Raw genomic sequence first — 15190 nt, forward strand, 5'->3', positions numbered from 1 at the left:
TAAATTATAAAGCACAATACACATATAGGTGTAAGCAGTAAATATTTGGTGAATTAAATTTAAAAGTTTGCAAATAGTTTCCAAAAATCTCCAAGGCACAGGCATTCTAATTGCCCTCCAGGTTTTGCGTTAGCTCCAGCCACACTTAGTGTTGCTTCTTTCTGCTTTTACTCAAATAACTAAATCGGTTGATTCTTCCATCACTAAATTCGAAAGACACAGGGAACTGCTCACAGTAGATTTTTGCTTCTCTCCGAGAAAATCCACCATGACTTAACTTGGTTTAGGAGTACTACTGCATGAACCATTTGTTTACATGCATTCTAAAATTACCGTGGACATATTTTTAACCTTGGTATTTGTGTTTCAAGGTCCAAAGTTGAATTAGGGCTCGGCCAGTGTGCGGCAAGTGGCCCCACAGCAATGAAGGTGCAAAACTGTAGAAATAGTCTAGGTAGGGGCACATCCGGACTGATGTAACAAGCTCTGCAGTAAGGGGAGACAGCTGCTGCTTACCCTGAAGCCCACAGGCAACCTGTTTTGCAGACGGATAAAATAGCTTTCAAGGGCATCCTTCCATTTTTCCTAGAAGTGAAGGCATCGTAAAGTGGCTTTTTTCATTTGCTTCTTCCCAGTTCCTCTAAAACTACTGAGAGAGAGAGGAGAGAGGAGAGGGGAGAGGGGAGAGGGGAGAGGGGAGAGGGGAGAGGGGAGAGCGAGGGAGGGGAGAGAGGAGAGAGAGAGAGAGTGTAAACATAATTCTGGAACATAGTACTTTATAAATTATTGGTGCCCGAATGCACATTTGGCCTCTGATTAATTCCCGGGCAGGCATAGCACGTCTTCCAATTCCGCGCGCACGAACCCCTGCGTTATTTCAAAACCCCACGGTACTTGCTCTGGAAATGATTCCAGATTCCAAGGCACGGAAATCTGGGGAAACAGCCCACTGCCGTTTCTGTGACTCAGTTGGGTTTGGAGAATGTAGGGTTGGGGGTATACAGTGGGGAGGAGAGGATAGTTAACCATGAAAAAATGAAGGAGCGCGGGGACCAAGGCAGCCTTTTCTAGCTCCTTTTTTAAGGGACCAAGATGTTATATGCTTTCCATCCACAGCCTCATCTAGAGGCCCAAGAGTGGGATTGGCTCCCATTTCAGTCTTAGGGCTGAATATCTTTTTTAATTTTTCCTCCCTGCACCTCCCCACCCCTTTCTCTCTCTAGACTGTCAATTTATCAGCCGTCATCTAAATAAAATTGTTAGGCCTGGTCGAAGAGTGGAGGTTGTGGACACAGTTGACTGGGAGCAAAAGTGAACAGGACAGAAGGGAGCAGACTGTGACAGTCTTCGGAGGAACGAATCGCTGGGACCAGTCATGGTGCTCCTGCTCACAGCCAGCGGGCCCGTGGGCTTGGGCTCCCCCATTCCACACTTGTCTATGAAGTATACTGATGAGTTGGCAAGTGCAACCTGCATTCAGAGCCAGCTGCTGAATCCAGGTTGGATACCTCTCTGAGATTCATTAACAAGGCTAGGGACCACTGGACTTTTTGTTATGGTAAACACAGGCAGACAGACACAGACTGATTGGTAGCTGGGATTCCATTTGATAAAAGGCTTAATTAAGTCACCCACGGCTGGGTTGAGTTGTTAGATTTCCAAACAGCAGAGGGCCGTGGGGAAGGCTAACTACATCACTGTGACGTCTGTATGGCTCTTCATAGTCCCGTGTGCTAAATGACCTCTCTAGGTTATGTCTAGCTCTAAGATCTATAACTCTATAAACTACTTCTATTTGCTATTGCTCACAAAATTCACAGACCACATATTTTATTCTCCCTTGGCACATAAAGGATCAGAGAGGTTAATTGAATCACCTAGGCCCATGCAGCAAGCCAATGCTCATTCTAAAACCAAATTTGGGGAATTTGAAGCTCAGGGACCCACTGCCTCACCTTCTTTTATTGATCAGTTACATACAGCAAAGGTAGGGCAAAAATGTATCTAAATTGATGCTTCTGAGAGTGAAAAGGGACACCATTAATGATCATCTGGGACATCAGGCATAAACCGTGATATATGGGTACTTCAGGTGTAGGGGGAAAGTTAAGTAGGTTTTTATGAGGGCATCAAACAGGCCTTAAACTTGAATTCTTCAACATTTATGGGGCGCTTTAAATTTATAAACATTTGTATTGCTTGCCACTCATAAAATCCACCTGTGTGATTAGGCTGGCTCCCTTGTACCCAGAGGAAGTGCCTGGTGAAGCTGCCCACCCACCCCCTGCCCCAGTGTGGCGCATCTCAAGTAGAACAGTCTTAAGGTTCCAGTATGTCCCTCACCACCCCTCCCACTAACACGCCAATCTCCACTACTTCCCCAAAGCAACAATTATTAGGTGGTTCAAAGGGAGCTAGGGCCTCCGCAGAAACAAGTCTTTGGTGTGCCCCGGGGTACATCTCGTGCGGCTAGCCCTTTACCCTTCTTTCTAATCCTTCTTTCTCATCTTTCTAATCTAGTCTAATCTAAACTACACTAAGCTAATCTAAGCTAAGCTAACCTAATCTAAACTAATCGTTAGCTGATGCCTGATTCTACCACACAGGATCAAAAGGAGACTCCTGTGAGGTTGGTTTCCCCAGCTGACTCCTCCCCGTGTGGATGTAATAACAAAGGGTAAGCCAAAATTGCAGGATGGCCCTTTGCCTGCAAACCTGTAATTGTCTCATTCACCAAACCCCCTCTGGTCTGGCTGTGAATTATCTATTCCTGGAAGAGACAGTGAAGTAGAGTGGGTTAGAGCAGTGGGCCTTGGATGTAGGCTTGGGTGTGAATTGGATATAGACTTGGGTTAGTAGATGCTACTGTGACTAGGTGCTAACATTTTAAGTCTCTGTTTTCTGTAAAATGAAAACCAGGCCTATTTTATAGGGGTTTTCATGAAGAATAAATTAAGTATTGTACGTAAAGCTTTCAGCTTGCTGCCTGGCCCATAGTGAGACTTTGTCATCATGGCCAATGCCTTTGACCCCAAAGCCGCAGACTCGCCACTCATCAGGTGGGCGAGAGAGCTTTGCTCAGAGCATAACCTGCAGAATGCAGAGTCAGTGCTTGATCATGCCTCAGACAGTCTCCACTTGAATTTTTCTTTTAGAGACTTGGAGGACTAAGCTAGAAAAGAGTATAAACTCAGAGTGCAGATTGCATCTTACTCATTTTCCCATTGCCTATAGTTATTGAAATTATATTTTATGAACCCCAAATTAAAATAGTCTGACCATTGCAAAGTCTCATAAAATCCAGGAAGTGTAGATCCTTTACCCATTGTGCTTTTCACATAGCTTGCCCTCATGCACGTCTGTGGAATAAATAAATGAATGAATCATGACCACCATCACTGGAATATATGTATGTATATACACACAAACACATATATATTTACATAATTTTTTCATCCTGCTCTCCCTGATATATCTGCTATTTGCTCTGTCACTCAAGGTCCCAACAGGAAACAGGTGGTCCTCAAATTAGAATAATTTAAGGAGAGCTTAATAAAGTGACTGTTTACAAAAGTGTGGCTGGGGTGGAGAGGAACCACAAGGGACATTCTCAACAGTGGACATCGCTGCTTGTTGAATGACAATGAAAAAAGGAAGCAGGCCTGCCATTCGACTTGGTTTTCTAGATGAAAGCCCAGATTCGACCCCTTCCCCAGAAAGCACCTCTCCTCTCCCTGAGAGCAGACCAGAGCAGACCCACAGAGAGAGGTGGGAGAGTCCTGGGGAATCCGAACATCTGGAGCGTGTGGGCAGCGGCCGTGGGCTGCAGAGGACCAGCAGGAAGGTGGGTGGAGGGTGCTCAGACCAGGGAGTGCTGTCTGGAAAAAGGCCACATTCATTGTAAAGGAGCTTTGGGCATTGCTTAAGTTGACACTCAGACTCGCAGTAACTGCCCTCCTCTTCCCTGAAGCTCTGACAAAGAGATGCTGAAGCAAGCAGCACGTATCCTGATAGGCAGGGCAGAGGCTCTGACGGGCCTGGAGAGGCCGAGCAACCAAAAATCTCTTTACCAGACTTTTCCTTTGTCGGCGTTTAGTTTCCTTTTGGTAGGCCGTGTGCATTTGCGTGTGTGTGTGTGTGTGTGTGTGTGTGTGTGTGTTTATGTACACACATGTTTTTATGTGTGTGTATACCTTTGCGTTTATGTGTGTTCGTGCATGTGTGTATATGTGTATAAAAGTTTGTGTCTCTGTGTTTGTGTCTATGTGTGTGTTTGTGTAGGTGTGTATATGTGTGTTTGTGCATATGCATGTGTATGTATGCATAGTCTAGGAGTAAGTGGTTCTGTCAGGCTATATCCAGGAGAAATATTGGGCAAAAAGCATTTATAGGCAGAATGGGAATGGGAAAGGGAATGGAAGGAAACCACCCTTGGCAGCACCTTTCATTATAACCTGCCTCCCCACCCACCGGCACACACACCTCCTTCTCCTCTGGCACTCCCAGTGGACTGGAAACTGTATGGTTGGCCCGCAAACCATAAATATTTGCTGAGTGATCACTGTGTGCGGGGTGACAGAATTCTCTTCCTTGTGTTGATTTTGCATTGGGTGGGTGCTTTGAAGCAAAAGATAAAAATACCGACCTCTCCTCTCATGATGATCTCTTTCCAAATAACAAGAATGTTGACGCTTCTGTTATTCCGAAGAGCATGGCGTGTTTTCCCTGCGCTCTCCCTTGCTGCTCTAGAAGCACGTCCATGACTTTGGGCAGGGCCGCTGTCATCTCCATTTTGTTAATGAGGAAACGAAGCACAGGTAGGATGAACTTGGTCAGGTTCCCATTGTTATGTGGGACTGGAAGACGGCTCTTCCAGCTCTCATTTTCCCCCAGACGTCATTGCCTTTCTAAAATGATATTAATAAGGATTAGTGGAAGGACATTATTTTTTCATTCTTTTATTGGTATCACAACCTGAAAGGCGAGAGCTCTATTCTGACCCAGGGAAGTCCTGAATCCATTCTAGGAGGCTTCCCAGGTTTTCTTAAGCATAGGTCTTCGGTGAGGGAAATTTCTGAAAAGCCATGAGTTCCATGATACTATTGTACTTGAAAGAACTGGTGCAATTACATTTAAAAAATAATGTTGCTTTAAAAGTCGCTTTAAGAGGTATGTTTGGTCAGGACCCTGCATGTTGGTAGAGCCTGGGAGAGGCCAGGACAAGAGGTTGCTGGCTCCCTCCCTCCTTCCCGCCTCCTCTCCCATTCTTTGGCTGCCAATGAGCAACCCCAGTTTAGCATTTCCCCCCGCCCCCCAGGACTGATACAGAAAATATTTTAAGCTCATTTGGGCAGTTAATAAATAGCACGTTATGTCAATTCAGGCTTCAGAAAAATCAGTTGAATTTTGGTGCTTGAATCTAAATTTCCTGACCATGGCTTCTGACTTCCTAGAAACATTTAGGTTTATCCAAAAAAAAAAAAAAAAAAAAAAAAAAATCCACCTTCAAATTTCCACTTTTTTTCTGGAAGGTTCTACAGGAAAACAAAAGAGTTGGGTGCCACTGTCTAGGGGTGTAACCTCCTCATAGGCATAATTCCAGCTTCCATAAATGTCATGGCTTAGAATAAGTTCTAAAGTGAGACTGGTCAGGATATGGAAACCAGACCTCAGATCTGAGTCTCTGACAGCACCTCTCCTCCTCCTCTGCTTTTGATCCCTAACTAGAGACCCCTACTACCTGGTCCCTCTGCCGGAACTCTGAGGGACGGTTGGAGAAAATTGGAAGGTGCTCTTTTAATGGCTAGCGAGGCAAGCATCTGGCCTTGCCTCTCTTTATACTTGTGTGACTATAAGTCTTCAAGTTGCTCATGTGGAAAATGAGTGTGAAATGAGAAATGTTTATATTATGTTAGTCTCTGCCCCTTATTCCTGGCACAGAGCTCCTAAAACCCTTGTAAACAAGGATGCTAGGAGAATCTTTGTTCTAATGTTTGGTCTTTGGCCCCAGTTCTTGATATAGAGCTCTTAAACATTTGTAATTTCCTAAGTGATAGGAGCATCTGACACAGGGCTCCTAAATGTCCTGGAATTTCCTGGTTGCTAGGAGTGACTTTTATTCTGAAGAGGCGGTTCTGGGTGCGCTCCTGGATGGGGGCTGGTCACCAGAAAGACCAAACCACCATTAGAAGCTTGGACATTTAAGATCCCACCCTCCCACTCCCCCTTCTCCTGGGAATGGAGTTTATAATTGCTCACGCCCAGGTGAGGAAGCCAACATAAAGTCCCAAAAGGGTGGGTTTTGGAAAGCTGCTGGGTTGGTAAACACGTCTCCACATCCCAGATCCATGGAGACAGAAGCTACTGTGCTTGGGACCCTTCCAGGCCTCACCTTATATGCCACTTCATCTGGCCGTTCATGTATCTTTAAAAATACCCTTTGTAATAAATTAGCAATAGTAGCTAATAGTAGCTAGTTCCTGGGTTCTGGGAAACACTCTAACAAATCATTAAAATGAAGGCGGGGATGGTGGGAACCTCCAATATGTAGCCAAATTGGACAGAAGCTATAGCTGACCTGGGGACTTGCTGCTTGTGACTGGCATCTGAGGTGGGGACGATCTTGTGGCACTGAGCTCTTAACTTATGGGATCATGACTAACTCAGGTTAGTGTCAGAATTGAATTGAGTCGTGGAGACCTGACTGCTGGCGTGGAGTTGTTCTGTGTGGGAGAAAACCCCATACGTCTGGTGTCAGAAGTGTTGTGAGTGTGAGTGGAGGAAAACTGCATTTTCTAAGGTAGAAGGGCACCTGTTCTGGCCACCATACAGAGCTATCGAAGGACAGCACTTTTCAAATTGAGGTACTGAGTAGAGATGAGGTATTACTACTTCATGAACTGATATGAAGACAATGAAAACTGGTGCCCAAATTTCCAACAAAAGCTCTTGTTCACAATGTGTATATGAAATCCTTTTAGCACATTCTTTCTCAAACTTGCACTGTTTTCCGGGGATATTTGGGTGTCTGCCCTGCAGTGCTTGAAGGCACGTGATATGCATGCATAGCTTCCTGAAGTTTCAGTTTTATGAAAAAAAAAAGTTGGAGGAGAAAATTTTTTCTTTAAAACAAGTATTTTCATTCAACAAGTATTTATAGAGCACCTGTGGAGTAGAAGTCATTGGCAGCCGAAGAGCCATGATTCTCTCACTGGTCATCCTTGCTGCTATAACTATCATAGCCTGGGCAGGTGAAGCAAACGTCATTCATTTCTCACAGTCGAGAGGTTAGGAAGTCCAAGTTCAAGGTGCTGGCATATTTGGTGTCTGTTGGGAACCCACTTCTTGCTTCATAGACAGCGGTCTTCTTGCCATGTCCTCCTGGTGGAAGGGGCAGGGGGCCTCTCTGGGGCCTCTCTTACAAGGGCACGAACCCCATTCATGAGGGCTCCACCCTCATGACCTAATCACTTCCAAAAGCCCCACCTCCTAATCCCATCACCTTGGAGATTGGTATTTTTCCAGCATGTGAATTTTGGAGGGACACAGCATTCAGACCATAGCCATTATAGGCAACCAGTCTGACCCCTTCTGTTGCCCAGTAGTTGGAGAGTTTATTTCAATCCACATATTTTTGCAGTCATTTTGTAACTCTAAACTTAGGACCAGCCTCTTGAATTACAGCCGTAAAGATTGTGTCAAACTTTCCTATGCTCTTGGTTCTGAAATTTCCACCATGTGAGAAATGTTGTTTTGCTCTGTGGGTTTTTTTTTTTTTTTTTTTTTTTTTGGCCCGGGGTTCTCTAAACCTTGAAACATACAATGGTCCGCTTTTGAAATAGCCTTTCCTAATTCTGAGGGGCGATCACTCATTCCTCTGTACGGGCTATGTTCTTCCTTGCCCAGAGTCTTCTTCAGTTAGTCCTGCCACTAAATATAGCTATTTAATAGCTAGCTGTTCTTTCCGCTTGAGATTATATTTTCTATAAATAACACTGGCAAGGAGCAAACATGAAGGAAGGCAGCATGGCTGGCGGTGAGGGCAGGCACTCTGACCCAGGCAGGTGCCGCGACTCTTGCCCCACTTAAAGGCATGCATGCTTAGACAAAGTCTTCGCCCCTCCAGCGCCCCTTCTGTATAACGGGGACACAAACATCAAAAGCTTTTTCAGTCTTTCCCACGAGAGTGCTCCCTATCCAGGACTCCATGTCCAAACTTCCTTGCTATTCTATAGTCATCCTAAACATTTGTACCAGTTCTATGTACCTTTCCCCGATGTACTGAAATTTGTTTTAATATACAAATCATGTCTTTCCTCCCATATCCTTGATTGAAATTCATGTTCCAGAAAGGCTTTGCATACCTCTAGCATATTCCAGCATACCTCCAGGAAGTACCTATAACTTTACAAGTGCGGTTATTAAAATGACACTCGGGTTGCAAATATTCGGCAGGGATGCGTAAATAAGAACATGATGGCTGTCAAAATATTAAAACACCTTTCCATCGACTGGTAAGTAACTGCTTCCAAGCCTGTGACTGGCGTCCGTTTCTCACATTACCTCTCTCCCCAGACCCTTGAACTGCATGGTCCAGGCACTAAAGAGACCTTCAGGACCCTTCCTATTCTGATTAGCTGGTGGCCTGCACCATCCTTCCTGTTAAATATTTTGACTATCATCCCACATTGCATGTAACATATATGAGGCTCCTGGCACATACTCGGCATGAAATAAGCAGTAGGCATTTTTAGTCCTGTGGCTTTGGGAGTGTATATTTTGAACGGCACTGTGGCCAGCATCCTTCCCTCCCCCACTCGGGACCCAGCCCTCCCTCCCTATCTCCCGAGGTTCTGGTGAGGCTTCCAGTTGCAGCACCAGTAGCTCTTGAGATGGGCGGTGATATAGGTCCGAAAAATCCCAGTCCCCATTTCCTGGTAGGCATGTGCCTGTGACTAGGAGTAAGTACTTGACCCAGGACAGACCATTCAGAGTCCACCCCTAGACTACAGGCTGTAAATGCAGGGACTGAGACGTTTCTTATCCCGCCTTGAAAGGCACTGTTCTGTGTACTGGGGTCCAGAGACACTTCTCTGAAGTCTGAATGAACTGAAAGGATGTGGTCAGAGCTTCTAGTGGCCCTGACCACGTAATGAAGGAAGAGCCTGAGGACTGACACACAGGCAGAAATGGACGAATGGAGGCGATGAGAAAAAGAGAGGCCCTGATGATATTGTCTGGGTACCAGACCCAATTTCCATCCTGGTCAACAGTGATTCTCAAACCTGGGTGTGTATCGGCAGCACTGGGAGAGCTAATGAGGAATCCTGAGGCCCAGGCTCGTCCACGAGTGACAGAGCTGAGTCCTCTGTACTTCTGCCGTCTTCCAGGTGATTTGGATGCACACCTGGGGTCGAGAACTACAGCCTTACAAGCATGTGATCCCGTGCATCTCCTCTGTTGCCGTAGTTACTTAGGTTTCCTGTAGGCAGAGATAAAGAAAAGCAGTTAGCCCTCTGGGGCACCAGGCAGACAGTGAATGAAGCGAACCTCTGGTCCGCCCCAGTCTCCGTGACCTTTGGTAGCTTAGTGAATTGTGGTTTTTGCTCATAATGAATATATTCTCCATGGACTCAGTGTTGGCCAGAGTGAGGGGAGGAAGTGGCTAAGACAAGAGTGACACCTTCCATCTCTGGGGCTCCGCTGCACTGCAATTACCTGACGGACTCTCCCTGCCTTGCCTTCCCCTCTGAAACCCCAGCAGTAGCCTGGGCGCTCCCGGCTGCCGTTCCTGGCCACCCCATGCCTTTCCCGTGTGGCCCTGCGAGGCGTGCCAGGCCTCCTTCTCTTGTAAAGTATACAAAACACCTTGGCATTAGTCCTCAGAGGAAACACGACAAGCCCAGTTGTTTGCCACATTTTAATAGCACCTCGGTACATCGTCCCTGTCACATTCCACTTAATTACGTTGTGCAGTCCATCATGGCGCGTGAGGTACAGAAGTCAATAATCAACGCACCCCACTCCCAGCTTCCCAGAGCCACGGTATCAGTTGGGACTCGTTCTGTTACAAGTGACAGACAATCTGATACATAGAAGTGGTTTTGATTTGAAAAAAATCAATGTAGCTTTTAAAAAATAAAAAGGAATATAATTGCTGAGAAGTCCATGGTTGAGCTCGCCTCAGGCATGGCTGGATTTGGTTCAAGTGATAATATGAGGACTTGGTATCGGTCCATCTCTTGGCTCTGCCTTCCTTTATGTGGGCCTCTGTCATGGCTGCATGTGATAGAAGTAGCTCCATCCCTCACAGTTGTCTCAGGTTCCAGAATCAGTGGGTAAGAACAGGAATCATAGTCCTAAAAGTCCAGAGAAAAAACTCTCATTAGCCCTGGCTGGGTCATGTGACCACTCTAATCTAATGGCAGGGAAATGCAGTGGACTGATGGGCATAGCCCTGGGTCACATGACCACTTCGAACCAACCTCAGGAAAAATTGCATCACTCTGGGTCACATGACCACCCTGTACCAATCACTGGGGATGCACTGGATTAGTGGTATAGCCCTGGGTCACATGACCACCCTTGGAGTAGGGGCCTGGGGGCCTGTGCAGGGCATGGAGTTGGTTTTATAGGAATTACAATTCATTAAGAGTGGGAAAGGATGACTTTAACGAGGAAATTAGGACACACTTACTAGACAGAGTGAGTAAATGCCAGGCAGTAAAATCAACAGCTGTCTACTACAGTTGGACCGTTGTCATTTTATATTAGCTTTGTTGGGAAAAAGCCAGTAAGAACAAATTCAGAAAATCACAGACTTCCACTGAGAAGAAACATAAGAATCTAAGGAGCTCAGCCTTTTTTCTCTAAATAGAACAGAGTTTATACTATCGAAGACAGATGCTTGTTTATTCTGTGCTGAGAGCTCTCCAGCCCAAAGTATTCCAAATATCCTTCCATCTGCAGATGATTCTAGGGCTTTGCAGTTTTTACTAGTTAATGAGAAAATTGGAGGAGGGGCAATTTAAGAAAAAGTAATAAATATGTTTGGAGGAAAGCTAAAGGGCTAAGTTATTTCACCATTCTGGAATTTAGAGCAATAAAAAAGTAAACAGTTTTATTGGCTCAAAGGAGAATCCTTTCATCTATGAAACAACTCTATTTGGGTTACTTTGGCATCTTGGGAGACTTTCCCTGTGGCTCTATTATAAAATAGCTTCTCATGTTTTTATTATATAATGTCTTGTTGGGCCTCATGCCCTGAGAAATTATTTGCTGCACTTAGTTGCTGTGCGATGGAGCTTTTCTATCATTTACATGTCTTTTGGTATACTATTAATTTACATCCTCTCCAGAAATGTAATTTTGAAAGCAATCATTATTAAAATTTCTTATAACATAAATTTGAGATAATTGGACTGAAGGCGTGTTTACTCAAATTGCTCATGGCAATACAATTCGATGGGTTTCAAAAGCAGAACAGATCTTTAGAACTGGTCACCGATGGCGAACATTTGAAGATGATTTTTTATCACTGGGAAAACATTTGTTCCCACAGAACAGGTGAAATCAATTCTCTGATAAGTTGATACTGATAATGATTTAATGAAACTAATCTTTATGAATTGAAAAGGACATTTAAAAAAATCTCTCTAATTGAGCTTGAGAGACTGGTGGATTCTCAGCACCAGAGATGAGATATTACTTAGAAACTGCAAGCTTAGGACAAACTGGGGAGTGTTCCTCTGGTGAGTGATCCCAGTTTTTGAGTTCCATTCTTCCACTCTGTTTACAGAGTAGCTTCAGGTATCATTCATGGAGCACATATTCGTATGATTTATTGTGGTCTAGACTATCTTCTCTATCAGGCTAAATTCTTAGGAAGAACAAAGTATGCAAAGAAAGTGTGCCTGCCTAGGAAGGAAGCTGCTTAGGCAGTTGCCCTCAGTATAATTCAAAGAATGCTATAAGGGATCCTGCCTAGACATTAAGGTCCTGGTATTCAACCAATATCGTTCAGTGAAGGAAAAAATAAATGAAGGAATCAGCATAAATTCATCTTGCAGACAAAATTACATAAGCACCTTGTACACATTCCTCTCACTCCTAGCTGGGTCTGCTTTTATCAGTGCTATAGCACTGACAGTTGTCATTAAAGAATATCATTCCAGAATCCAGAGAAGAATGTGTTCATCCAGAGACAAAATTAACTGTGAACTGTGATAGAGTTTTCAAGAGAACATGAAATCAGCTCTTTGAATTATGAAAAACAAAAACATAATTCCCTTTTTGCATCATACCGGCAGAATTTCTATCTTACTGAGAAACCCACCACCACTATGTCTAGGTAACTGACACCCCCAAACATACTAGTCACAGAGGGCCCGTGGGTTGTATTACTCCAGGGGCAGCATTTATAGACACCACCATGGGTACGGCACCCTGCAGTTTGCAACCCAGCGCCCGCATAGCTATTCTATTCAACATCCATTGTTCATTTGTTACTTGTTTAAAGCCTAAATTTTTAAAAGGGCTTGATCTATTTTTTTTTTCAGATCTCGATCTCATATAATTAGTAGGTTTGCAAAAAGTGATGCCGTGAATGCATGCATTATTTTGACTTTCTCTCTCTTTTTTTTTTTTTTTTGGTTTGTGGGCGGGGCTGGAACTCAGGAGGAAGATGAATCCCGAGAAGAACCTAGATGCCTCCAGTTGGAACAGAGGACGCCGTCAGGTAGAGTGCATTTCATGTGAAGCCTCCTTTCCTGAGCTGCTGTTGAGGACAGCAGGGCTCACAGCATCCAAATGCTTTGCAGATTGCAGTGGAAAGTCTGTATGCTCCAAGTGATCGGAAAGATGGCTAGAAATGTCACATGTGATGTATTCCAGGCATAGCATCTGGACAATCTGGTCATGACGCAGAAAATGGCCTTTTCTCTTTTTTTCATTGATTATAATTCTTGATGAATACATACTTTCAATGAAGTAGATGATGATAATGTTGAAGAAATTTCAAATTCTATAATACTAAAATAAGAAGCATAGTTATTCACCGATTACCTTCAAAATGTTATTTAGATACATATGCTGAGTTTTTTTTATTTGTGTATAGTTAAATATGCAGCTTTGTTGAGCTCTTTACTCCATAACAAGACTTCCTATGAGATAATACAGAAAGAAACTAGTGATGAGTGAGTTTATAACTTTGCTTCTGTATGATCAATGTGATCAGTAATGAAAATGAGATATCATGGTCATAAAAATAAACCTTACTTGAATTGACCTAACAAGAATGAACGCTAAACCTTAGTACTCTCAGCTGCTATTTCCCCATGGCTTTTTGTGTAGTGCTTCATGCGATTAGAGGTTAGAAGAAGGCTCCACATGTGTCTGCTGCTAGTGGAGGCTCATGGTCTTGCGATTCAATGGAAACCAGGGAGCAGTACTAAGAAAATGGAAACAATAACAAAAAGAATATGCAAAGTGAGATGGGAAAGGTTGTACTCTGCTCTGATCTAGATGGAAGAGAATTAGCAATTAACCAGCTCCTCCATCTCCCTCCACACCCCTCCCGTGTCTGTCCCCACCTTCAGCAAACATTGCTCTAGTTTAGTGCCCCCTTGTAGGACACTCTCCCCTTGCAGATCCTTGCGTGGCTAGCATCATCTTATCAATCAGTCCTCAGCTGAACTGTCCAGGCCCGTGGGCCACCTTATCATTCCTCCAAGTTACTCTTCATTCCATTGCCCATTTTTATTTCCATTTTTTGTAACACTTATTATGAACCAAAATAACTTTCTATTGATTGGTTTATTTACCAATTGTCTCCTAGAAAGTAGGGGGACCTTGCCCATCTCCGTAGCACCTTGGACAGTGCCTGGCACATGGCAGTCATTCAGTAAATTCTTCCCGAGTCCCTTGTGTCCACAGTGCACAAGGCATTCTCTTTCTCTCCGTAATGGAGATGAGAGTGGGATGGGCTCGATGCGAGCCAACTCCATGCCTATTTTGGATTTCTGGGATCTAAAAGCGAATAAGACATGATGCCCGCCCTCAAGAAAACATACTACGTCTGAGAGACAGGCAGGGCTGGAGCGTGAGAAGCAACGCGGAAAGATGGGTGCAGGCAGAGCGCTGCGGAGAGCCCTGAGGACAGCCCGCTAGACCCGCGTGGGGGAAGCGGGGTGCGAGAGGCCTCCCGCGGTGGCGATCCTCGTAATGCGTTCCGGAGTTCGAAAGTGGGCATCGGGGGGCAGAGCTGGAACGTGCGTATCATGCCCTGAAAATTGTTCCGAGTGCCACTCTTGCACACTTACTGTTGATTTTCAGTTCCACAGCTAGAGAAGGCTGGAATGATGGCCATTGCTGGCTCAACGCAAACTTGGCCAACCAAGTGACTTTGGGTTTCCCCGTTGTGGTTATAGATGGTATTATTTGCTCTCTTGGGATCGTGGCTCCTAGGTTTTGAGTATATTTGTTCACATCGAAAGCCTCGATTGGCCACATGTTGTAAAGGCACCATGACTCCCCAAAGCTTTTCTAAGACATGGGTTGACTTAGTGAATTCTACCATGACACCCTGGGATGAGAAATCGGATGCTCCATTTTCAAACAGTCTGCTAAGGTCCCTAGGCCATCAGGCCCTTGGAGCATGTTATTGGAAATCTGGTGTAGCGATAAAGACGCCCCTCAGCCAAGACATTTAGAGTCGGAGATCCCAAAGGAACATAATGCCACAGAAAAGGAGGGACACGGTTTAGTTAGAAATCTATACTTCCAATTTCCTTGTGATTGTGTTATGTGGTTTTAGATTTTGAATTGTGAATAAATGGCTTCTTTCCTTGTTTTCTTTGAAAACACCTAATAACCCTCTTCTCCAAGTGGAATTTAAAGCAGAAAATGAGGAGCTTCTCATGATTTCTAAAAAAATGCTTGGGTCTACTGACTTTAGGGTGCGCTGTAGAGTCCCTCTTCTTTACTCAGGACGCACTCCAAATGTGTTTTTACACCGTGATTGTAGTAGACTCGTGCCTCTAGTTTTAGTCCATTCGATTCAGATCTACAGTATTTATTAACCATTCCTTGAAATCCTGTTCTGTATAAGTTGTGTACTAGATTATTTGAAAAGTATGAACATATAATACATTAACTTACAAAATGTTCATTGAATGTCTACTACATGCTAGTT

The 15190-nt window shown here is 44.3% G+C and overlaps 1 protein-coding gene across 1 annotated transcript in view; it reads left to right on the forward strand.

Annotated features, from left to right (window-relative positions):
- FAM107B (family with sequence similarity 107 member B) overlaps positions 1–15190 on the forward strand; it is a 185364-nt gene that overhangs the window by 56336 nt on the left and 113838 nt on the right. Inside the window, exon 2 of the mRNA XM_016134397.2 lies at positions 12679–12736. Within this exon, the coding sequence (XP_015989883.2) occupies positions 12679–12736 (58 nt within the window). The remainder of the gene's footprint in view (positions 1–12678; positions 12737–15190) is intronic.

The sequence above is a fragment of the Rousettus aegyptiacus genome, unplaced genomic scaffold, assembly GCF_014176215.1.
Source record: "Rousettus aegyptiacus isolate mRouAeg1 unplaced genomic scaffold, mRouAeg1.p scaffold_m13_p_10, whole genome shotgun sequence".
NCBI classification, from domain to species: Eukaryota; Metazoa; Chordata; class Mammalia; order Chiroptera; family Pteropodidae; genus Rousettus; species Rousettus aegyptiacus.